The sequence below is a fragment of the Clytia hemisphaerica genome, unplaced genomic scaffold (genome assembly GCF_902728285.1).
Source record: "Clytia hemisphaerica strain Z4C2 unplaced genomic scaffold, Clytia hemisphaerica genome assembly, whole genome shotgun sequence".
NCBI lineage: Eukaryota > Metazoa > Cnidaria > Hydrozoa > Leptothecata > Clytiidae > Clytia > Clytia hemisphaerica.
Genome location: NW_027104305.1, coordinates 148,198 through 173,885, shown reverse-complemented (window position 1 = coordinate 173,885; position 25,688 = coordinate 148,198). Strand labels below are relative to the sequence as shown.

The following is a 25,688-nucleotide window of genomic DNA, read 5'->3' as shown; positions in this document are numbered from 1 at the left end:
TGACTCGGACACCCTTTGAAAGGCGGAGAGACTGTTTACTCACCGTAGAGAGAATAACTGGATAAATGATGTGGTAATACTGGATCGTCACCCGTGTCGTAGAAATAAAAACTGGGGTTACATTTCTCACACGGTGGTGTGTTGTTACCATGACACGACGATTCTTTATCCAAAAGCCCCGCTTGAACATAAGAGTTTGTGATTCTGTCGAAACAATCCGCATGGTCATGGTATAAAACACTTTTGACAGTCCGATTTATGAGTACGTGATGTGTACGCCATGCGCCCGATCTGCCCACTACTTCCGCCCTCCGGCTTCACGCGTTTTGTTTTACGTTTCACTTTAATGCGATCTTGCGACGGGGAGGGGTCTGTTGGGGTGGATTCCTTAATGTTTGCCGATGGCGTAGATGCATTTTTGTGCTTCTGGCGTTGCTTTCTTGATTTGTTTCTCTCTTGCGAGATTTCAAGCGCTTCTTCTTAGTGATCTAAGAATAAAATTTCAAGATTAAAAGTTAAATGTGGATTTTCAAATGATTTTAGTCTAGCAAGCCGACTAATTCAGACATAGTAGAAATAAAGCAAAAAGTAATGGAGGGAACAATTTTAGTTTATACAAACTAAATCCCGTAACAACAATCGTATAATCATATAACGCCTATACTACTGTATTACACGCATTATAAACGACTCCAGTCTAAAAAGATTTAGAATAACTTGTCAATGCAGAGGCCGCGGCTTTCAAAGTGGTTGAAAGTGATAGGGCCACACGTTATACTGACCAAATTTTTTGGATTTAGCACTTCTAGATCGCCTAAAACAGGTCTGTTTTAACGTTATAAAACAGAATTTGGCTTAATTAATAAATTTTCTTTTTGCTTTGAAAAAATGTGGTCGGGCCAAGGCCCGGCTGCCCCCCCCCCGCTGCCGCGGGCCTGCAATGATTAAGAATCCACATCATTAAGAATCCGCAGTGAAATCAAATGACGATAAATTGACAATTTGCTGAATTCTATAAAAAGAGTAGAAGAAGGAAATGAGGGAAATCCTACCTCAGGGATGGAAGCGTGAAGCAATTGCATTGGTAAACCATCTGAAGCTGAACTGTCCGAACCACAAGATTCCGATTCGATGTCCGAAAAATACTGTTCACCAACCACCTCATCTAGTGAAGGAGGGTGTTCTGTGGTGGAGATGGTTGGAATGCTCTTCCCCGTAGTGATCATTTTCCGCAGAATTGTAGATTGAACTTTCTTTTTGATCTCATCCAGTATCTTAGGTAGCTGAAAGAAGGAACGAACACGATTTTATACCATGTGTGATGAACTAAACCCAAATAGACCTACGTTAAATCGCTTAGACGAGCGGCTTTTTAAACAGGCTATCTTTACTCATACCGTCTCAAGGAGAGAACTACGCATGTCTCGAGTGAGTACTCTTTACTTAGCGTCATTTTTCGCAAAAACAATCAGCTAAACAAAATGCTAAAAAGAGCTTGATATCCTAGGTATGAGTAATGTTTTACGCGTCTCAGCCAATCTGAATAAAATGAAGTATTTTCTATGAAAGATGACTGAATTCCTTTTTCTTATCCTAGCGCATGAGGTAATGTTTATATTCTCAACCAATCCCTGCATAATTCTTTACCCTTTTTCTTATCCTAGCGCATGAGGTAATGTTTATATTCTCAACCAATCCCTGCATAATTCTTTACCCTTTTTCTTATCCTAGCGCATGAGGTAATGTTTATATCTCAACCAATCCCTATCCTGCATAATTCTTTACCCTTTTTCTTATCCTAGCGCATGAGGTAATGTTTATATTCTCAACCAATCCCTGCATAATTCTTTACCCTTTTCTTATCCTAGCGCATGACGTAATGTTTATATTCTCAACAACCATCCCTGCATAATTCCATACCCTTTTTTCTTATCCTAGCGCATGAGGTAATGTTTACATTCTCAAACAATCCCTGAATAATTGTTTACCTTTTTCTTATCAGGGTCGAAGAGGTCAAGAAGGGAGTCACAAAAATGGTAGCCCATCTCTTCATAATCTTGCACTCCGTAATGGTATTCTTCCGTTCCTTGTGATGATGAGCTGCCGCAAAATGACGCCTAAAACGCATTCATGATTGTAAGTAAGACAGTCACCGAAAAATTGTTCTGTTCGCGTCGCAGCGGGCGTTAAAAATACACGCAGGTGGTCGGGCGGGCGGAAAGGTTCTGAAAAATTAGCGATAAATATTATGCGGGCGGTTGACGCGTACAAAACAACTTTTCGATGACCGCCTAAGTGATGTATATAACTTATAACGTATCATCATCCTACATCTAGACAAAAGTAGAGACTTTAAGGTAAGAAAAGGAATTTCAAAAATTTTGAGTAAGTCTCTTCCTTAGAGTAACACCTTGGCATAGTCTTCACTCCTTGGGTTGGTATAATTTTAATGGTTAGTTTCAAGTTTCAAATGTCGGTATCAAAAGTTAGTATCAAAACTATTTTCTATTTATAATTCAAGGTGGACTTGAATAGAATGAATTGGTTTCTGCTCACGAAGCAAGTAATGAGAATGTTGGAACCTCGAGAGTGTAGGAATATCTGATGCCCGTATTCCACATCACGACACGACCAGTTCCTTCTTTGTTCTTCTGTACACGGAAACGACAGTTGGTGAACGAGAACTACAAAGAAAAATATGTTGGAATTAGAAGAACTTCTTAACCAAAGATGGTTCTTTGTGGCTAGGACCACTGACCTTTATATACCCTGGACCAAGCTTCTAAATCCCAGCTAAGCAAAATCTTTGATCGGAGTTTTTTGAAAAGTGGTACCCTAATGGCGGCACTACTCGATAGCGGTGTAAATGCATCGAGAGCGCTAGGTCTAATTTTCCTCAAATTCTTTTGACGATAGCAATAGCGGCGTTAGACGTTAATTTTTAACATTGCAATGGCTTCTTCTCGGGTACCAATTCCAAAAAAACTCCAATCAAAGATGGCAGATATTGCATGGTCCAGGAATATATAAAGGTCAGTGGCTAGGACTAGAAATGACTACTTGAAAATAACCACAAAGAATTCCTGGGTAGGACTTTGCTCTGTTTAATCAGATACTACAGTTGACGCTCTCTTATTCGATTTTCAAGGGGATTAAGATTTTCATTGAATAGTACAGCGTATCGAATATATATGTGAAGAAATTCATAGAATTTCTGTCCAACTATCTTCTTTCAGGAGATTGGGCGGCAGATCAGAATATGCATTTTTTCCTTATTAAAACTTGTCAGCACTGCGTACTGCATCCTGGCTACGCAGATCGAATTGCCTAGTATCTCACGCCATAAACTAATTGTGGCGCAGACAGACTACAATATATACTATATTTTCTTGTTGACGGCGACTTTCAATATTATCGAATAATGGAGCGTGCTGAATGGTAGAGCGTAGTTTATGAGAGTTTCTTGTTGACGGTGAAGTCCAATATTATCGAATAATAGAGCGCATCGAATAGTAGAGCGCATCGAATAGTAGAGCGCATCGAATATTAGAGCGTATCGAATAGTAGAGCGTATCGAATAGTCGAGTGTATCGAATAATAGAGCGTATCGAATAGTAGAGCGTATCGAATAGTGGAGCGTATCGAATAGTAGAGCGTATCGAATAATGGAGCGTATCAAATAGTAGAAAGTCGAATTAGAGGGGGTCAACTATATTCCTATAATGGCAAACCCCTTTGAGACGGGATTGTCTGATTATTGTCTTTTCTTTGCCTTTATAAAATCTGAGAGTCATTTTTAATATGGGAGGGGTAGGAAACACTTAGTACCTTGTCGGGCGCATTTTTAGCCAAGATGTAAGGGAACAATCGAGTGTTGAGCCGCGTGGATAATTTCTCTTGTTTATTCTCACAGCCATACACGAAGATATTCTTCTTTCTTGAATGACCATGTAAATCGCAATACAAAACCACTTCACGCTCTTCTTGTAACCTGTTGGTGAAACAATGAAATGGTCGTTATGTAAAGATCGGACAATGAAATGGTTGCTAAGTAAAGATCGGACAATGAAATGATCGTTGAGTAAAGATCGGACAATGAAATGGTCGTTAAGTAAAGATCGGACAATGAAATGGTCGTTAAGTAAAGATCAGACAATGAAATGGTCGTTAAGTAAAGATCGGACAATGATATGGTCGTTAAGTAAAGATCGGACAATGAAATGGTCGTTAAGTAAAGATCGGACAATGAAATGGTCGTTAAGTAAAGATCGGACAATGAAATGGTCGTTAAGTAAAGATCGGACAATGAAATGGTTGCTAAGTAAAGATCGGACAATGAAATGATCGTTGAGTAAAGATCGGACAATGAAATGGTCGTTAAGTAAAGATCGGACAATGAAATGGTCGTTAAGTAAAGATCGGACAATGAAATGGTCGTTAAGTAAAGATCGGACAATGAAATGGTCGTTGAGTAAAGATCGGACAATGAAATGGTCGTTACGTAAAGATTGGACAATGAAATGGTCGTTAAGTAAAGATCGGACAATGAAATGATCGTTAAGTAAAGATCGGACAATGAAATGGTTGCTAAGTAAAGATCGGACAATGAAATGGTCGTTGAGTAAAGATCGGACAATGAAATGGTCGTTAAGTAAAGATCGGACAATGAAATGGTTGCTAAGTAAAGATCGGACAATGAAATGGTCGTTGAGTAAAGATCGGACAATGAAATGGTCGTTAAGTAAAGATCGGACAATGAAATGGTCGTTAAGTAAAGATCGGACAATGAAATGGTCGTTAAGTAAAGATCGGACAATGAAATGGTCGTTGAGTAAAGATCGGACAATGAAATGGTCGTTACGTAAAGATCGGACAATAAAATGGTCGTTACGTAAAGATCGGACAATGAAATGGTCGTTAAGTAAAGATCGGACAATGAAATGGTCGTTACGTAAAGATCGGACAATGAAATGGTCGTTACGTAAAGATCGGACAATGAAATGGTCGTTAAGTAAAGATCGGACAATGAAATGGTTGCTAAGTAGACGATGCTATCGTCCGTATAATATATTATTATGATATACATAATTGTATATTATAAAACGTAATATGTTTCGCGGCGGATAGAGTCTGTGTTTACGGACGATATCAATTTGGCGCTTTTCTTGATTTTATCTTTGCCCTTACCGACCTTGGAGAAGGGTCGGTGAATTTTGCGGAAAATCCCTGCAGATTTATAGACGAACTTGGTAGAGAAAATCAAAACAACACAAAATCGAAGGGAAGGATGCAAGTAGGAAGTGAACTTTATCCAAAAAATGGTTGTTTTCTTTGAGCATGATGGTTCTGGGTCTGGTGAAGAAGAATGTTCTTGTAGGATAATTTGGAGGCTGAAGATAAGACCTTACATAAACGCATTCATCTTTAGCTTTTATGACAATATTAGTTAGAAGGGATTGTTTTCCTCAAGGCCCACAAACAAATTCTAACTTTGATTTTTTGGAAATTTTATTCAACTTGATGCCTGACACCTGAAGTAGCATCTAAAGGTAAGGTTTATATTCACTGGATTTCGTTGTTTCTTTTATGGTAGCAGGAATCAGTGTCAGTTGAGACTGAAATATTGACTTTTTCCAGTTCTGTCAAGTAATGATTTTGTGCGCGCAAAAAATCTTCAGTCTCTGTAAAGTTTTTTCTAAGATAGTTTAAATTTTAACAGATTTTACTTCCTGTTTATTTTTTTGTTGGGCTTGATTGAGTTTGATGTTTAGCTATCTTTTTATATTTTTTGATAGTCAATTTTTCAGCTTGGCACTTGAGTGAAAGTAGTGGTACCAGCAATATTTTAAAAACCATGGTTATCTAGCATATTTCAACCAATGCATTTCTACAAAATTCAACCAACACCTTTCACGATATCAGACCGACACCTTCCACCGTGTCTAAACAAGACTTTCTGCAATATCTAAACAACATTTTCCATGGTGGCTGATCAACACTTTCCATTATGACTGAAGGAATAACCCTCCACGATATCTGAACAACACTTTCCACAACATCTGAACAACGACACCTTCTATGATACAAGAGCAGTACTCAAGCATCTTCAAATATCTGAACAAAAAGTTTCTTCTTGACTATATTTTTAGCAAGCAGCTGGTTCGTTCAAAAACAGCTTTTCAAGCCTTCAGAGGTCTATGTAAAATTTGAACCAAAATTTTTTTAGGACACATTTCTAACATTACATCATCAGAAAAATCATATCGAAAAGAATCTTTTTTCACTTCAAATTTCCACATTCTTCTGGAGAAATGCAAAATTATATCGGCTACCCAATCAGAATATACACAGAATGCAAGATATAAAAATTTCTCCTGACCGTAGGGTAATTCAAGGTGAAAACCTGTAATCTTTTAATAAATTTACGGTGAAATTTCAGCTAATCACCATGTCATTATTGAAAGATTAACAGTTTTTCACCGCCAATTCATCTAAAAGGTCAAGGTAATTTTTTTTGATTTTTTCCTATGATACTGTATACCGTGAAGTCTGGTAACTTGCATAGCCATCAAATGACTGACCAATCGAAGCAGCAAAATTTCAAAACAAATGAACTACGCAGCTCCGCTCGCACCTCTACTCTATAATTTTTTATTTTGATTTAACTTTGTATTTTAATGACCAGCCAGGTCACTCATTTAAGGGTTATGCATGTTAGCCTCCACTGATGTATTAAGTTACCCGGATCTCACGGTAGTTTACAAATTTCATCTAAAATTTTACAACCATATCCTGCGAAAACACAAATTTTGTTTGAATTTTGTAAATAACTAAAAATTTATCATAATTCCTGAACCAATGATCAAAACTACTTTAGGTTTGAAATATAGGGCCACTGTGATGATTGAAATGTATTGGTAAGGAAAAATTCCCCAAAAAATCTGTCGTTCAAATTTTCAATTTTAGACCTGAGGCCGAGAAGGTGTTTTTGACTGAACCGTATGTTTTGCAAAAAATACCTGGTCAAAATAAAACCACGTTTTAAATTTCTTTACTCAAATATCCTTTTAAATCATCCAAGTGACAATTCCATAAAATCCCACGTAAAAATGAATTGATTTATTCAAAATTTTAAAAAAGGTAACTAAAAATATAAAAGAAATTTCATACATTGATTTTGGCATGACAAATCTGCCCTTGAAAAATTCCTTTAAATTATTTTTTTTAAAGAGTGAGAATTTTTGCATGGTATATGGATTGTGTCCAAGACTTTCTTTTTTACTTTCTTTATAAAAAAAACAAAATTTAAAATATTCAATATGATTCAATTATATGATAATTGTAAATAATGCCTTTTATATACAATATTGAATACAGAAGGGCAAAATAGCAACTATTAACATACAGACATATAGCAGTTCGTAAGAAGATAAATAAACAAAAGTCTTTATTAATGGCCATCTTGCTAGGAATGGTTGCTTTTTTGTCCACAATTCAAGTTGGTGTCAACATCATTGGAAAGGTTTATATACACCTTTCTAAATGAATAGGTTTTAGCACCTGCTTGTATAATTTTTCACTATTTTGAAACTACCAAGATTATTTTGAAACTTTCATATTTTTAATAGCTATCGAAATTATATCAGTATATGACAACTTGGCACAGAAAAAAAATTAATAAAATTCACCTTGACTTTTTAGTGAATTCACAGTGAAAAGCTGCAATTTGACAATTCACAGTGAAATTTCACCTTTTCATCTTGAATTATTAATAAACTTTTTTTTAAAGAGGCAGCCATGTTGAATAATTATGTACTCCAGCATAAAAACAATGATACAGCCATGCATAATTTTTAAAATATGCATGATACAGTAATTATGCATGGCTGTATCATTGTTTTTATGCTGGAGTACATAACTGTTCAATATGGCTGCCTCTTTAAAAAAAGGTCTATTGCGGCTTTTCACCGTGAATTCACTAAAAAGTCATGCAATGATTTATATTGAATTTTTCCTGTGTTAAACTTGGTTTTGGTAGACTATAAGGTGGGACCAATTTGATTTGTTGTTTTACAGGCACACCACAACCGAACCTAAAATTTAATTTTCCTAAAGCTTGCGGTCTGTAAAAAAAACACAAATTATATTGGCTTGCCTAAACTATATCTGTAGACAAAAAATCAAAACCAACAATTATGCCTTTTATGAAAATTAAAAAATCATAAAGAAAAATAATGCATTAATTTGTAAAAAAGCTGTTTGTGATTTGAAAAATACCACTCTTCATAAAATTTTCCTAGAGCAATTAGACAAAACATATACCACATACACTGTAGATAAACCTGGTAGATGCAAGTTTGTATTACGAAAAGATGAGTCTTTCAAAATAAAAATAAAAGAGAAAAATGCTTTACCTCTTCTTCTCTCTTTCATAGCTTTCTTGAAAAAAATATGATTACGCACGGAGCGAGCGTTAGCGAGCGGAGTGCGACTCTTTTGGCAAAAGCGCGGGAAAAAAAAGCTGATATGCGGAGTGATAAAATCGATTTTTACCCTTTTTCAGCCTCGTTTCCATTCAGACTTTCGTCGTCGTGTGCAACTGTCTTAAGTCCCAATAAGGAGAATTATCGCCTGTACCCGACTGTCTGTTGGAAGCATTACGTAATGGATTTTTTCCAAATCGAGCTCCGGCGTGAAAAACAGTAGGATGTTTTTCATACGACGATGAATACGTCATTTCTTCCAGAAACGTCGCTGGAAAATATAAGTATCCTTCTCGATCGGGAAACGTCGCTCGGTTCGGAAGCGTATTGTTGATCGGACCATACTGCCTTTTAACAGTCAAAACAAAGATGGCGGCAAAAATAAACAACTGGTTGCTACCGCTCTTTCGCTATTTTTCTTTGTTTTTTATGCTTTAATGAGTTGAATTGGATCATGATTTTTGTGTGATTGTTACAAGAAATGGTTGATGATGAAGTTTTCTTATTATTCCTTCCTGAATTTGATGTTTCGTTTGGTTTGGCATGAGAGATTGATGCAATCTCTTCTTGAAAAACAGGATATTTTATCCGGTCGATATTTTATCAACTTTTACAACAAACTAACTTCAATTTTGCCCGTATATTTACACAAATTCTAACAAGGCAGTTGACTGAATATTTATGGATAAATCTGACAATGCTATATTTGAAAAATTAAATACTTTAATTGCGACATCAAAAAAGTTTGAACTCACTACTTTTTTATGATGGTCAGATGGTAGATGCGACACCCAATGAAATGGTTGTGGTTGGATATGAACTGGTTAGCTTTAATGTAAAAATTTAAACCCAGAGCAAAATTTACTGATTGATGATTGATGTTTTAAAAATGCAACGTGGAAAACTTTTGGTTGTGAATTTGGACATTTTCTTGCACGTGCGTTTAAAACGTGCAAATTCTTGCTGTGAATTTGGACATTTTCTTCTACGTGCATTTTAAATGTGGAAAACTTTTGGTTATGAATTTGGACATTTTCATTCACGTGCATTTAAAAACGTGGAAAACTTTTGGTTGTGAGTTTGGACATTTTTTTGCACGTGTGTTTTTTAAAACGTGGAAACTTTTGATGTGAATTTGGATATTTTCTTCCACGTGCATTTTAAACGTGGAAAACCTTTGGTTGTGAATTTGGACATTTTCTTCCACGTGCGCTTAAAACGTGGAAAACTTTTGGTTGTGATTTTGGATATTTCTTCCATGTGCGTTTAAAACGTGGAAATTTTTGCTGTGAGCTTGGACATTTTTTCCCCTTGTGTTTAAAATGTGGAAAATGATTGTCTTTAACTTGACATTTTCTTCCACATGCATTTAAAAAATGTAGAAAAATTTTGCTATCAGGCAAAAATAAAAAAAAATGTAGTGTTTCCGGAATGCGGGTGAAGGAAAAAAGCTTTGATGCGGCCGGCCAGAAAAATTTTTTATTTGATTTTTTTGATGACTTTAGTAATATATAAGATCATTGAAATAGAACTTTAACAATAACTTTTATGTACAAACAGTATGAAGTAAGCCCTGAATATACTAATGTATCAACTACTAACTAACAAACAATTCGTGATCTACAAGTGGGAATATCTAACCAAACTACTTTCATAGCTTAAATGCTCCAACTTGATTTTTTTTATAATGAACTATACTGTATATAGATGAACCCATAGTCTGTGGCCAGATCAGAAAATTATTATTTTTCACCCGGTTGGTTTCCAGAAACGCTACATTTTTTTATTTTTGCCTCAATTGAAAATTTTTTCAAGCAATATTCTGGCATGAAGACTTTTTTTCTTTTTGGAAATTTTGGAAATTATGATTGCCAATTATGTGACATTTTTTGCATTTGCAGCATGCTTTTGAAAATTACAAAATGCCTTCTGCTAGGGGAATTTTTTCCTTCCGGCGTTCTTTCAGATTATGAAAATGTTTCCCAGTATGAGATTATTTTTCTTCTTTTGCATTACACTTTTTTTATATAAGAACCAGTAAAATTTTTCTGAGCCTCGACTGTTCTTCTTTTTTTTCACTTTGAGCTTCTATCATGTTCTTATTAATAGGATGTAAGTCAGGTACTTTAGAAATCATACCCAATTTTTATTACTTTGACCCCTAAATTGATTGAAATTGAGTAGTTTCAGGCTCAGCATTTTTCTTCAATTGTTCTTATTTTTTGGCGATTTTGAGCCTTATAAAAGTCTTATAAAATTGTTCTTATATTAAAAAAGTGTATGTTTGAAATTATGAAATTGTTTCCCTGTTTTGAAAGTTTTTTACTTTTTGACATGCATTTCAAAAAATATAACTTTTGGATGCTATAATTTTTTACCTTTTTTTCAATATTTTTTATATTTTACCTTTTCTCCAATATTTTATATATTAAACCTTTTTTCCAATATTTTATATATGAAAGTATATGCAAATATTTCATCTATTATGAAAATATAAATTTTCCTTTGGTTTTCTTATTGTATAATATTCTCAATTTTTGATGAACAAGATCAATTTTTGTAGATATACATAAGTCCCTGATTTAAGAAAACGAGAAAAGAAAAAAAGTATTTTAGTTTGAAATTTTAAGATATTTGAGTTAAAAAAACTTCAATAAAGCAGTTTGTTTTGAAAATAGAATATCAACTTTCTTTTGGTTCACCAGAGTTTGTACATGTTTAAAATGCATTAATAGAAATTTTCCTTGCTCCCGTGACGATCATGAAAATTACCAAAAAAGGTTTGTTCACCATGCAAATATCGCGAAAATAGCCCAAATCATGCCTCGAATTATTTCCCGATCACGCATCACGCAATCGGCTGGGTACAACTTTTTAAAATTTTATCATAAAATGGCTAACTTTCTCATTCCCGGGAAAACATACCTGCCCCGTCTCCGGGATCTTTTTGCTTCTAGGCGTCTCCGGCTAAAATCGGTGTTAAATCTACTTTTGTGGCGTTTTGGTCCTTTTCTTTTACACTAGCAATCGGAAAGTTTCGCTGGGAATAAGGAAGTTCTACGGTATGTAGTGTAAAAAACCTTTCGCTTGCGAACACGAGATTTTCGTATCGTGCGTAACCCCTTTTACAATTGATATATACATACTTGCTTGAATCTGAGTTCTGCTTGTTAAAAATAAATTCATAACAAACCATTTACATAAAACACCTTGTTGCAAAGAAGTTACAAAATAAAGTACTAACTAATAGGAGGCTAGACTCAAAAAATGCTAAAGAATTGCACAAATAATTTCCACACCTACAGATTAACTTTCTGTCGCTATGTTTTGGAATCATTTTCCAGTCAGGTCCATCTGTATTAGCAGCAAGAATCGGTGGCGGTAATTACCGGCCAGACCCGACTGTTTGTTTACATTTGTTCGAACCGGGCCGGCCGATCACACCGCTAACCAAAATCCAAAATTTCCGCTTTTCTACCGAATTGATATAGTCTAAGACAACAGCTACTCCCGTAAAAAATTCCCGTCTTCACGTTTGTTCCTCTTAGATGAAACTCGTCTTAGACTATAGCATAGTCTAGTTGCTAAGTAAAGATCGAACAATGATATGGTCGTTAAGTAAAGATCGGACAATGAAATGGTTGCTAAGTAAAGATCGGACAATGAAATGGTCGTTAAGTAAAGATCGGACAATGAAATGGTCGTTAAGTAAAGATCGGACAATGAAATGGTTGCTAAGTAAAGATCGGACAATGAAATGGTCGTTACGTAAAGATCGGACAATGAAATGGTCGTTGAGTAAAGATCGGTCAAAGAAATGATCGTTAAGTAAAGATCGGACAATGAAATGGTCGTTACGTAAAAATCGGACAATGAAATGGTCGTTGAGTAAAGATCGGACAATGAAACGGTCGTTGAGTAAAGATCGGACAATGAAATGGTCGTTAAGTAAAGATCGGACAATGAAATGGTCGTTGAGTAAAGATCGGACAATGAAATGGTCGTTAAGTAAAGATCGGACAATGAAATGGTCGTAAGTTAAAAAAGATCGGACAATGAAAATGGTCGTTAAGTAAAGATCGGACAATGAAATGGTCGTTGAGTAAAGATCGGACAATGAAATGGTCGTTACGTAAAGATCGGACAATAAAATGGTCGTTACGTAAAGATCGGACAATGAAATGGTCGCTACGTAAAGATCGGACAATGAAATGGTTGCTAAGTAAAGATCGGACAATGAAATGGTCGTTACGTAAAGATCGGACAATGAAATGGTCGTTAAGTAAAGATCGGACAATGAAATGGTCGTTAAGTAAAGATCGGACAATGAAATGGTCGTTAAGTAAAGATCGGACAATGAAATGGTCGTTAAGTAAAGATCGGACAATGAAATGGTCGTTACGTAAAAATCGGACAATGAAATGGTCGTTGAGTAAAGATCGGACAATGAAACGGTCGTTGAGTAAAGATCGGACAATGAAATGGTCGTTAAGTAAAGATCGGACAATGAAATGGTCGACATTAATTCTCATCACACTTTCCCTTTACAAAATGAGAACACAACAACAAAACATTCAAAACGAAATCAAACAACTGTCCGATAATCAGACACATACAAGTTTTATTGATTCGGACAGTGCACATGCGCACAAGAATCAGCTCAAACAAAAAATGATCGAAATGAGGATTGGGTACGAAATTGGTTTGACGTTAACAATGGTGGCAGTAACTGCATTATGTTTTCACCTTCCGAAAGTCAGCATAATGTATGATAGAAATCTAGGTTTACATCATCTCTGGCTCAAAGATTTAGCAGATCATCTTGCTTTCGTCGTCAATGGTATAAACGCTTTGATTATCACATGTAGAAATAAGGACATCAGAAACTATTACCAATACACGTGCAAACAAATCAAGGCGTTCGTTCTCCCTTGTTATATCAGCAAAGGGAAATACGTTTTGTAAAGGACACGCATTTTCGTTTTTGGGGAAATGTGAAGGAAGAAATTTTTCATAAGATAATCATTTTATTTCAATACACGTCAAAACACGCCGAAACTGTAAGAGGGAGAGGTGGTCGAAATAAAAATGAAGGTTGAAACATTGAAGTTTTGTTACAGATAAGGCCGAAAATTAAATTCATGTACAAAACTTGAAGGATAAAGAAAACAATTGAGTTGTCTTTTCCTGTGCTACATTTCAAATTCTGATTTTCTTTTTCTTTCGCACACCTTGGATGTACCATATGCTCTTGCAATAAAACCGAACAACCCAACGCTCACAATAGAAAAACATTTTTTTGACCAAGACCAAGATGAAAAGAGAGGGGGCAAGTAAAATGACGCAACCTAAATTTCATTAATACCGTTTCCTAAATTTCGCATATAAAAACCGCAATTCACTTGAATTGAGTCAAAAGACACTATGTTACGTTTGAGTGAGCATCTACAAATTTTGCTGGTAAAGTTCTGAGAAAAGTTTAGAAAACTCGGAAACTATACCCTTTTTCCATTATATGCTGTGGTAAGGTGGCAAGGTTAAAAGCGTTTCAACGTGTATTTAAATTTATTACAACTGAAACTAAATGTTTTGTTTTTACTCCATTTTAGTTTTTCATTTCCCCTTGAGAGGTAATAGTTTGATTGCGATTGGAATGAAAATTTTATTGCTAATATAAACGAGTATATGAAAAAAATAGAATTATATCTTGAACATACCCTAAGAAGTAAGACCTTTGATGTAATAAGGTAAAAAAAAGTGGGAATTAATCTTTCGTTTCACGTCCTTGAAGAGCCTAACAGCCTAAAGAATGTTTTAAAGAAAAATTATTATCGTGGTTTTTGTGAAGTTAGATCGGTTATAATGTAAAAAGGATGCATTCCCATTTTTTTGAGAAAAATAGAAAAAGAGAAAAAAAAGAATCCATTTTTTGAAAATATAACCCAACCTAGCATTTACGTACATTACGCATTTGCGTACTGTTGAACTCTCATTTATCTACAAAGTCGCACTGCATTTGCTTCAGTGTCAGTGGCACTTTACTGAAAACTCTTCTCAAAGGTGGCAAATATATCTTAGGCCAGGGTTTTTAAAGGTCAGTGCTGTGAAGTAAAGGTGAAATGTTATTCGGAACCCTTCAACTAATGAAATATGCAAACATTGCCAAACTTTTAGTCGAAAGAATATTTATATAAAAAATATAAAACGGTCGGTGAGACAAGCCCGTGATGAGCAATTCAACAAACTTTACGACGTTCAAAATCCACTGTTTTTCGAACGAAGGATTGGACAGTTTCAAACAAATGACAATAAGTCTTCCTTTTGAAGATTCCTTTTTCATCTTCGCTGTCATTATCTCAGTTTTTGTTTTGATTTCAAGTTTGATGCTGATTATTGGACAACAAGCGAATAGACCGTTGAACGCAACAAACAAATTGTTCATCTATTTATCGTTGATTGACGCATTTGGAATTTTCGTTACACCATTCAATTTCTACTTGACACAAGACACTACTATACCGTGCTGGCTCATTGCACTGGAAATTTCATTTGAGATTTTCATTCGAAGTTCCGGGTTGTTCGTTTTACTGCTACTTTCCGCATTACGGTTTTTGTCGATATGGAAACCATTCTACTTGCGAGAAAATTCAGACAAGTTAATCAAGACTTCTTTGATTGTAATCCACGTGACAACTTTTATGGTTGGTTTCCACATACTGGTCGAGTATTTACTTCAATCGTTCACTGTGCAACGGTTTGGCGTCTACCAGATATGTTTGGCATGTTCAGCCATAATCGGAACGGTAACTTCATTGGCCTTAAACATTCTGTCGAAGGTATTATTAGAGCGCAAAAACAACCTGGCCAAAACAAAAGACCAGCAACAGATCGTGGGTACGGCGACTAGCTCAACGACCACTCCAAAAGATCACTCAAAATACAAAGTCACAGAAGGGAAAGTAGAACATAGAAGTGTATTTCGAGTAAAAAGTACTCCGCCAATCAAAATCAATCTAAATAGAGATGCAAATACAACGAATACTCTAAACAATAAAGTGAAAGAAAAGCGGAAAATCAGTCTATCGTGCTCATTACCCAAAATGCACTTGGCCAAAGTATATTCTATCGAAACCGAAATGATGCAAGATTCGAGGATCCAGGATAAAGAGAGATCGCCAACGAAACTAGATTTCAATAAAGAACTTGATAATGAAATCATAAAGAAATCGGAATCAAATAGAATAGAGAGTCCTCGTGTGTTGCAGAGCTCACAATTAACAACAAAACGACTTAAAACTTCAAAACTTCAACTAAAATGCAATGAAGAGAAGAAAAGCACCATGGAACAAACCACTACATCGATCAATAATAGAGGTATAAAGTCGAAGGAAAGTTCCTCGAAATCATCGCCGGAAACCTTCCAGGATAAGAATAAAGTTAGCCATATATCAGCCAACAAGTCGGTTGGTATAAACTCTAAAAAGAACCAGAGCTTCAAGAAAGATGATATTGATCCAAGTAGGAAAATAATTAACACGATCAGTAATTCGAATGCAAGGGATTGTGGGATGAAAATAATGAGTACGAACAGTAATTCGAATGCAAAGGATTGTGGGATGAAAATAACGAGTACAAATAGTAATTCGAATGCAAAGGATTGTGGGATGAAAATAATGAGTACGAACAGTAATTCGAATGCAAAGGATTGTGGGATGAAAATAACGAGCACAAATAGTAATTCGAATGCGAAAGAATTGGATGTGAAAGGATCGAAAAACAAAGAAGCAGTTGTCACTTTAATTATCATCACCACTTTCACTTTCATTTTGTACGTCCCTTTCTCTATATATTTGTTGGTGGGTGGTATTTACATCACGTGGGACTTCCCCAAGAACTTATTAGGTTATTTGTATATTTTGAGGTTCGGCAGTATTGTCAACACCGTCTCTTTCGCGAACGGTGGCGTGGATTCGCTTGTGTATGTTTTCCGGAGCAAGAAGATTAAAGATTTTTACAAGAAGAAGTTTCACAGATTGAAACGGAAACTTCTTGGAGATAAAAATGAGTCTGAAGCGTAAGAATGTCAGAGGATACCATTCATATTGCTTGACGGAATCCAGAAGTATTCAGATGTTCGTGTTTCATGCGAAAAACTTTCAAAAAACTTGTGCGAATTACTTTCATTCTGTTGTTGTTGTAGTGAATCTTTGTAATGTGTAAAGTTGCAAATGAAAAGTGTAAATAAGAAAAACCAAGTTGGGAAAACTGGTAAAAGAACCGAAAATTAAATTATGGTTAAAGGGGAACTGCTTTACGAAAAAAGGGCTTCAGAGATTTTTTCCAAGGTTTCTCAGAATGAATACAACAAGTAACCGTACTTTTAACATCCACTGTTTTTCGAACGAAGGGTTGGAAAGTTTCGAACAAATGACAATAAGTCCTCCTTTTGAAGATTCCTTTTTCATCTTCGCTGTCATTATCTCAGTTTTCGTTTTGATTTCAAGTTTGATGCTGATTATTGGACAACAAGCGAATAGACCGTTGAACGCAACAAAAAAATTGTTCATCTATTTATCAGTAACAGGATCGCTGTGTGCAATAGTGACACCGTTCAATTTCTATTTCACTCAAGACACAACTCTACCATGCTGGATGATAGGCTTGGAGATCGCTTTGGAACTGTTTATACGTGGCAACAACTTAAGTGTGATCACGCTCCTTTCCATCCTTCGCTTCATCTCAATCTGGAAGCCATTCTTTTATAAGAAGAACGTCATCATTGTCATGTGGATGGTAGTCTTCCACGTAAGTCTCTTCGTCATCAATGTCATCACATATTACAGAATATCGGACGAACAAATGCAAATCAGTTTCATAGGTCTTTACCAACTGTCTGCAGGAGTTTTCGCTCTTGTGGGATCCACGTTTTCTCTAATATTAAACATCGTATCGAAAAGAATCTTACAAAGCAGAGGACGTCAGACTACAAGTTACAAAAATAAAAGGAAGACAAATTCAACACCCCCTCATTGTGGCATTAATACGCAGAAGGACGACGTCAATGAAGACATTCAAAAGTCTCGTTCCAAAACAGTGACATCAATTCTTGAGAATGATGCGCTACCAGAGAACAAACAGCCCAACAGACCTACACCAGGGCATAAGAAAGAAAACAACAGATCCACCATCTTTAGCCATCACCAAAGCAGTACAGTCAGTTCTCGACTCAACGCTGGATGTTCAAGGAAAAAGGATGCTGTGAACACTCTCCTTCTGATCACCGCGTTTGGTTTCGTTCTCCATTTTCCTTTCACGCTTTATCTTTTGATTGGAGGAACTACATCACTGCGTTTCCCGGTCACTATACCAAAGTATCTTTACATGATCAGATTTGGAAGTTTTGTAAACACGATCTCATTTGCCAATAGTGGTATTGATTCACTCATTTACGTATTCAGAAGCAATCAACATAAAAGGGGTTGCGGAACGACCGTTCCGTTTTCGCAAAGCGAAGAAATTTCGACACTAACAAATTATTTCTATAAGTCAAACTTTTATTGATAATGTTTTCCAACTCAACTCTTTCTTTTTCATAAGAATTTTATAAGAACAATACGAGACTCAAAAATTAAACACGCCGGGTTTTGAGCAATTCAAAAACAATTTCAGGCTCAAAAGTGCAAAAAAAGACAGCCAAACCTTTAAAAAAATTTACTGGTTCTTATAAAAAAGAGTGAGGCTTTAGGCTGGTAGTTTATCTGAATAAATTGAAAGACTTTTATCCCATCTTTTTGTGACTTTTTGAAACAATTACTTAGCTCTCTATAAAACTTTTACAAAGACAAATTTATCAACAATTCAAAAATTATATTATACATTTCCCTTCAAAATTTAAAAGAAAATAGTGCGTAGTTTGAAAGATGATCTTGAGCTTTTCAGCCATTAGAACCTAGTATACAATCTCTCAAAATGTGCTACCTCTTTATGATATCATTCACTTCAAATGTAGTATCAATTTACCCAAAAGGAATCAGCAGCCTAGCAATAATTTCCAATAACTTATCAAGACTAGTGAGATTTTTTGCGTGAAGAAATTTTGTCTTTTTGTGAGTCTATTTTTGCGATATTGTGTGTTCGGCAAAAAGATGTTCCCAATGTTTCATTTATAAAATCAATCCAAACCAGTCCAAACTAATTTTTTCAAGAACCTTGCCTTGCAAAATAAAATCCAAAAACTTCTATAATTCATATAAGTATATTAAAGTAATGCCATTACTATTTATTAGGCGGTAATAATAACAAGCGTTATCTACAATCTCACGTCAAAGAGTTTATGAAAATATAAGTTGATTCTCCAGTAAAAAACACTTTTTTGTGAAAGATATCTTGTTTGAAAATATATTTGAGCTAGCATCAAAAGTAACATAGGTACTTTTATCATTTAAGTTGTCTTTTGGGCTAAAGTCATCAATCCTGCTTTTGTTATCACTTTATCGTACAAATATAAATCGGCATTATTCTAATTGATGATGATCAAGCTCCAATGTTAAACAAAAATCTCTTGAGAGTAAGCAAGCGATAATGGAATCAACAATCAATCAAGCCAAATCAAAATGATTCCATTATTGAATAAATATTGAAGAAATCTTCAATGACGAAAATAGCAACTAGTAATTATCATTTTGATTCTGCTTTCCAGTACAGTCTTCTCTTTTGTCTCGTAAACATTGCACGGAATAACATGGAACTGGCACAATTTATATTCGGCAGGACCATTTTATTATCCTCCATCAATTCCAATCTGTTCATAATACATACAGTCATAATGCTATGTATATTTTGGTTTTATGCTGCTTCTTTGTTGTGCACGTTCACCCACCAAAACTCTGAAACACTGCTGATTCAGCCAGTCGGTCGATCGGTAGTTAAAAGTCACCCATAACATCAATCAAGCAAGCTCCTTCACCTGACTGCCTGAACCCTGTAGTCAGAAGAGATGAAAATAATTATAGTTAGAGTAAAATGGAATAAACACACGACCCATAAAAATAAGCCTGTGGAAAGAAAACATGGCCATATGATATCCATGAAACACATGGCCGAGAAAAAAACATTTTGTTTTGTGAGATGATTTTAATTTAAAATTTAAACAATTTGATACAAAAAAGTCAACACAAAGAAAAAGTGCTAATGTAACATTCCAAAGGTAGTTGAAACTATAAAGGTGAAAAAAAATGAAGATTTACCTTTCAATGGGCCATAATCAGTCCAAAAGTTAATGCATGCACCTCAACAAAAACCGAAGAGATTTGTTGGTTTTCAGGGCCATCTTTGTTGTTTTGAAAAAGAAACGCAGAAAAAAAGACTGGGCCCAGACATCTGGAAGAAGCGGGAAAAAAGCAAAGGAGATAAAGTTTTAGTACTATTACTATTATTTGTACAAAAGTTGCAATTTTCATAAAAGATCTTACATTATAATACTCAAAAAATAGATTATATTCTATTAAAATAAGTAATTTATGAAATAAATACTTCAAATAGTGCTAAACTAATTTAAACCCCATCCAACACGAAGCAAAGTCGATATTTCGCCATCCCACCGGCTCATTTTCAGAAATTTTCGTACATATACAGATTTTTTACGCCACGCGCAGATCTAGAGAAAGGATGCTACACTCCCTATTCGGGCGCTTTGCGCCCTCAAAACGGTCGTTCCGCAAAAAGATGAAGCAGTTTTACAGGGAGAAATATCATGCATTGACATCTCGCGTTAAAGGGAAAGTCTAACGGAACAAAATGCATGTTCGAGCTTAAGTGAATCTATTGAAGACTAACACACCCCTGTCTCACAGCTCCGGTGGAACTTTTTCCTCAGTGGGGATAAAAATTCCTTTTGAAATCGTAATGGGGAGAGAAATTCTATTGTTCTAAAAAATTTGAAAAATTTAAAAAATTTAAAAAAGTTTAAAAAATCTAGTGGAGATGGTTTTGGAGTGCAGCTTTTAAACATCGAATTTCGAATGGGGATGAATTCAAAGTCAATTTCCCAGTGGGTCTGAAATCCATAAATTTTGGCCGAATTTTCCAGTGGGGCTGGGGTCCTAGCGGATCTGTGACACAGGGGTGTACTAACAAACAAAATCAAGAATTTCTAGTATATGAAATAATTTCTTAGATAAATAAATATATATATAAATAAAATAATTCGTAGATAAAATAAATTGACAAAAAGGTGACTTTATTCAATGGATACTACAATATTTCTAGTGATAATTTAATGGAATCGGTCTGATCTGTTGGATTTGCGGGATTTCTTCCAGAATGGTGAAGTAAGCTCATCCTCTGGACAGTCACGTTGCCTTTTCACACTGTTGTTGTTGGATGTTGTGTTCTGTTTTCGGTCACGGTTGTTTTCGCCATTGTTGTTGTATTTTCCATTTTGGTTTCTAATGAAAACCTTTCTGATGTCCACTTTTCCATTATTAGTGTTTTTGGATTCACCCAATTTTCGTTGTGCAGTGGACTGGTTTTTTATGATCATTTTTCGGCCGAAGGTCTTCCTCACCACGACTCTTTGATCAGTTATGTTGGTTCTTTCTTCAGTCATTTTCCATTTCTTGATATCTTCTTTTTTAGGTTCTTCTTCTACAAATTTTCTTTTCATTTGCGCATCTTGTTGAAGATTGGAAAGCGGAATTTCCTGATCGGAAGCGGCGGACGAGCTTGGAACGCTTTGACGGCTTGTATCTGAACGAGGAGTGAGTTCATCTTCATAGATCTTTATACAAGAAACAAGTCTTTTTCTTGAAGAAGCAGAAGGTTCACTTATACAGATTTTCATTGTTGGCACAACTGCATGACCAGAGGGATCTTTAGCAGCAGTAACTGACTTTTGTCCGGGTGGTTTATTTATTTTCACCGTTGGTACATCTGAAATAACAAAGGGTGCTTTAATAGCAGTGGTAACTGAGTTTTCTTCGGAGGGTTTGTTTATTTTCATCGTTGGTATATTTGAAAGACCAGGGCGTTCTTTAACAGCAGTGGTAACTGAGCTTTGTTTCGATGGTTTATCATCAAACATCGACAATTCACCGAATGCAAACGACAAACGATCGATCTCAGGCAAAGGTTCTTTGTACACCGAATCTTGATTATCGTTCATGTTATCCAGAAACTCAAGAAACTCCTTTGGATCATAATACGGCTTATGTCGAATCATCTTCGATTCCATTTGGTTTTCCAACGAAGAAGATTTGTTTTTGTTCATTCGATGTTTTTTAAGATCGTTAAGATACGGGTGGTATCGGTTTGAAGTGTGTTTCTTCATAGTGAAAAAGGGCTGAGTATTATGTTTCAAACAGTTCTTCAAGTTGTTTTGAACGAGGGATGGAACATTGGGTTGACGATACATACGATATTGGATCATTTCTTTCATCAAAATGTTCGGGAACACTTTTCCGAATTCGACTGTACCATCCATATTTTCACTGATCATCGCAAAATCAGCTGATCCGGAACTCATCAGGAAATTAAGATTTTCCATTTTGAAAAAAAATTTCTGAAATTCCAGCATTGACTGTAGATAACATTCTGTTATCATTGGTTTACTACACGCAACCATCTTGTATTTCCAATTTTCTTTCACAATTTTATAACAATTCAATAACAATTCTCTCGGAGCGTACTTACTCCAAACGAAAGAGAATTCAAATAATTTGAATGCAATATTTTAAAAGAAGAATCGACGCTGGATAAAGCGCTTAAAAAATATTTGACGTCAATAGAAAAGGTCGAAAAAAGTGACGTCAATTTGTGAATTTTATTGAATTTGCTTTTTGGCGGTTTTTAGGAAACCGAGCAACATGCTGAATGGACCTACCTGATGACGAGAATCAGATAAAAATAGGAAAAATAGGAAGAGAGTAAGAAAGTGTCGTGATTAGCTTGAATAGATAACCGCGAGTATCACAGCTCAAATTAATATCGACCTGCGAAGTATAATTAAAATCGAATGCCTTGCACTCGCGTTGATGCAATGCAACATGATCTATCCCACCAACACAAGAAAAAGTGTATCCCATGGTTTCTTTTTTGTTTCGTGGGACAAAAATGTCCCAAAAATTTATTCTTTCGAAAATCACCATTTTGCATCATTGCGCAAAAAATCTAATCAGCCAATCCCGAGAAAAGCTGGTAACAGACGAACGGACGAACGAGTTTCTATTACCATGATCAGTAGCAAATTGTTCAGACTAATTCGCACTTTAACAGATACTGATAGGGTTATTTCCATCAAATTCTAAACTTTATTGGAGAAAAAATTCACGATTTGAACTTGATTTGAATAGACTTACTTTTTGATGAGGTACTTGGTGGACCATACAGGAGGGAACGAGTCTTTGAGAACAGTTTTGTAATTCCGATTGAGATCTCTACCAGCGAGGGAGCACCTATAATTCCCGACGATGACGCCGTCAGGGTTTAGCATCGGGATAATCTTGAAGATAAACGTCTCGCGAAGAATCTGCAAAAGTTTAAAAGATGAATGAATGAATTAAGTTTTTTTCTTTTTGATTAGAATTTATTTTCAATATCTTATAATTCTTCGAAGAGTTTTTTACCCCTACTAAACTAAATAATCTCCAAAGTCGCGAGCATAGTAGGTAATTCATATATATTTCATAACAAAATTGTATATTACCTTAAACGACTTCTCGAGAAATTTTAAGATAATTAAAAAAGCAGGATGATCGTGAATAATGATTGGAAACTCCAGACCACTTGAGTTCTAATCAAAGATTCATATCGGTCAAATTATCATTAAAACAAATAGGGTTCCCCTATAACAGTTAATTTCAGAGAATTAAGAGTTTTCTATGGTGGAAGGGGGCGTTACAAACATTAGCGGGAGAAACCATCCAAAAGTTTGATTATCAAACCTTAGCATCGGGTTCATTGGAGGTGAGATAATCCAACAAGCCTTTCATCATCCAGCTACCGATCGTTTCACCAGGATGAATGCGCGCTGTGATCACTATCGTACGCTTAATCTGAAGAAAGGAAAGAATATAGAAGAGCTTTTGTTTACTGATCTGTTCTTATTTTAAGTGAAACCCTTTATCAACAAAATTCATACTTTGTTGTTTACGAAGGTAACCCAAAGTCACGATTATGACATCAAAAATCACCTTATCGACTCTTGTTGCTGATGGATTCTGTTAGGAATTGAAATGAAAAGAGGTCTTTGCCATAATGAGGACGAAATATCTGTTCTTGTTTTTAAAAGTTCACTGAAAAATGATATGAAAAAATTGATGTGAAAAAAGCCTCCTTCTCTTTTCCAACTGACCTTAGCTTGTTTGGGACAACGAGTGGGTGTGGTGATGGTTAAGAGGTAAATCTGGTTGCCAGCCAGCGTTTGACATAACACTCTTTGTTTACAACATTTCCTTCGCTGGGGATCGTTCGATAAAAACATCAGGTATTCCTACAAAGATGGAGAATAATTAATGAAATTAAAGAAGAAGAAGAAAATCAATGCAATTTCAAGAGATTAGGAGACGGGTTGAGTATCAATAACATTTAAAAGCCCGTTTATAGGTGAACTTAAAAGACGGTGCTACAATCCTTTTCATAATGTTTGAGACAAAAGGAAAATCCCCAACGAAGTTTTATAACCACAAATAGATTGTAGGTGCTCTAACTTTGGTAGAAAGTTTTAACTCCGAGAGTCTTAATGCTGGACTTAAGAATTAAGAATTCTCAATATATTTTGGCAAAGATTTATGATTTGATATTTTCAAATTCAATCTCGCTTCCATGCAAAAAAAGACCCCATCGAAATCTCAGAAACGCGTGATGTGAGACTACAGACTGAGGTCATTCAAGTAAACAGGCTCAACAAAAGCTCAGTGTTTTGAAGGAGAGAACATTGTTTCATTTGGCTGATATTTAAATAAAAAGAATTATACCTGAAGATCAGAGTAAGTGTAAGGGTAGGAATGCGCCAAGTAATACGTATCGTTATCGTTGGTAAAAGAACAACGCCAGTGAAGCGAATAATATGTTCGTTCCTTGTTTTCCTCTATCCTGCAAGTAAAAAAATAAAGTCAAAGTTTTAAAATTTTGGACAAGTACCGAGGCATTCTACAGTATAAATCTAATCTAAAAGGTAAAGGGATCTCTTGAAGGAATCGGTAAACCCTTCAAGATAAACCAATAAAAATATAGCATTCTTCTTACTTGATATCATTTTTGTAATATTTGATGTGTGTACCGGCCCTTATCCACCCAATTTTCTTTTCTTGAGCATCTCGTTCAGAGTATAAGAGTGGTTTCATTCCTTCGTTGTACAAACTGCCTGACTAGAAAAGTTGAAATAGAATAATCAGATAAATAATCAGATCTTTAATTCGCGGTTTTTACACTAATTTAACATACTGGCGAGCCTTCAATGAGCCTGAGTTTTATGAGAAATCTGAGAATAACGAAAAGAATCGAGCAAAATCTATTCACGATCTAGCTTGTATCAAGGTTCGCCATATACGCAATACTTCCAAATCTGTCGCATTGGGATAAAGGGAAGTTTAGGTTTGCAACTTTTTACATACCTTTAAGAAATTCATGATAGTGAATTTGTATATTTTGTTAGGATGAGCGTTTTTGACTTGAAAGTAGAACCATTGAGTATGTTTCTTTGTGTAAAGATCAAACTTTAACCACAGTTGGTACTCGTATTCGCCGCTAAAAAAATTATAAAAAGAAATTCAAAGTAAAAAAGTTTAGAAATTGATACGGTTAAGTGTGAAAATTTTGAAAACCAGAATTAATTATTGAGTTTAGCTGATCACCTTTATTTTTCAAAGAAACAACAACCCATTGACGATCAATTCGACCTGAATTTCCAAAAAGGGGACGATCTATATCCAAAAAATGTCTTACGTTTTGATCGCTCTCATGAGATTTCCAGATTCGAAGCGTGATTCAAACTGTAACGTGTTATCACTTTCATCTTTAAGAGTGTAATACGGTGACGGCGAACTGGTTGTCCTCTGGTCTGTCTTCGAGTTCACAAACTAGTTGAAAGAGGGAAATGCGTGAAAGTTTAAATAGGTACAAAGTTTGATATCGATCCTTTTCAACGTTGGAACATGTTGAATAAAATGAAAGATCTGAGATACACGGTTTAACAAGAACGTTCTAAAT

General features: G+C 35.4%; 1 protein-coding gene and 1 long non-coding RNA gene across 2 annotated transcripts in view; one reads left to right on the top strand and one right to left on the bottom strand.

The window, feature by feature from the left end:
• Positions 1 to 338: 338 nt before the first annotated feature.
• The window catches only part of LOC136817451 (cytosolic carboxypeptidase 2-like), a 29,113-nt gene continuing 3,763 nt past the window's right edge, over positions 339 to 25,688 (bottom strand). The window contains exons 7-18 of the mRNA XM_067073781.1: positions 25,425 to 25,558; positions 25,094 to 25,226; positions 24,726 to 24,847; positions 24,455 to 24,572; positions 23,833 to 23,970; positions 23,423 to 23,533; positions 22,838 to 23,007; positions 3,829 to 3,991; positions 2,583 to 2,684; positions 1,989 to 2,117; positions 1,053 to 1,283; positions 339 to 488 (exon numbers count right to left, since the gene is read on the bottom strand). Coding sequence (XP_066929882.1) covers positions 339 to 488; positions 1,053 to 1,283; positions 1,989 to 2,117; positions 2,583 to 2,684; positions 3,829 to 3,991; positions 22,838 to 23,007; positions 23,423 to 23,533; positions 23,833 to 23,970; positions 24,455 to 24,572; positions 24,726 to 24,847; positions 25,094 to 25,226; positions 25,425 to 25,558 — 1,701 coding nt within the window. The remainder of the gene's footprint in view (positions 489 to 1,052; positions 1,284 to 1,988; positions 2,118 to 2,582; positions 2,685 to 3,828; positions 3,992 to 22,837; positions 23,008 to 23,422; positions 23,534 to 23,832; positions 23,971 to 24,454; positions 24,573 to 24,725; positions 24,848 to 25,093; positions 25,227 to 25,424; positions 25,559 to 25,688) is intronic.
• On the top strand, positions 5,110 to 6,128 carry LOC136817465 (uncharacterized). Its single transcript, XR_010848098.1, has 2 exons — positions 5,110 to 5,549; positions 5,796 to 6,128. It is a non-coding gene; the product is annotated as an uncharacterized lncRNA (long non-coding RNA).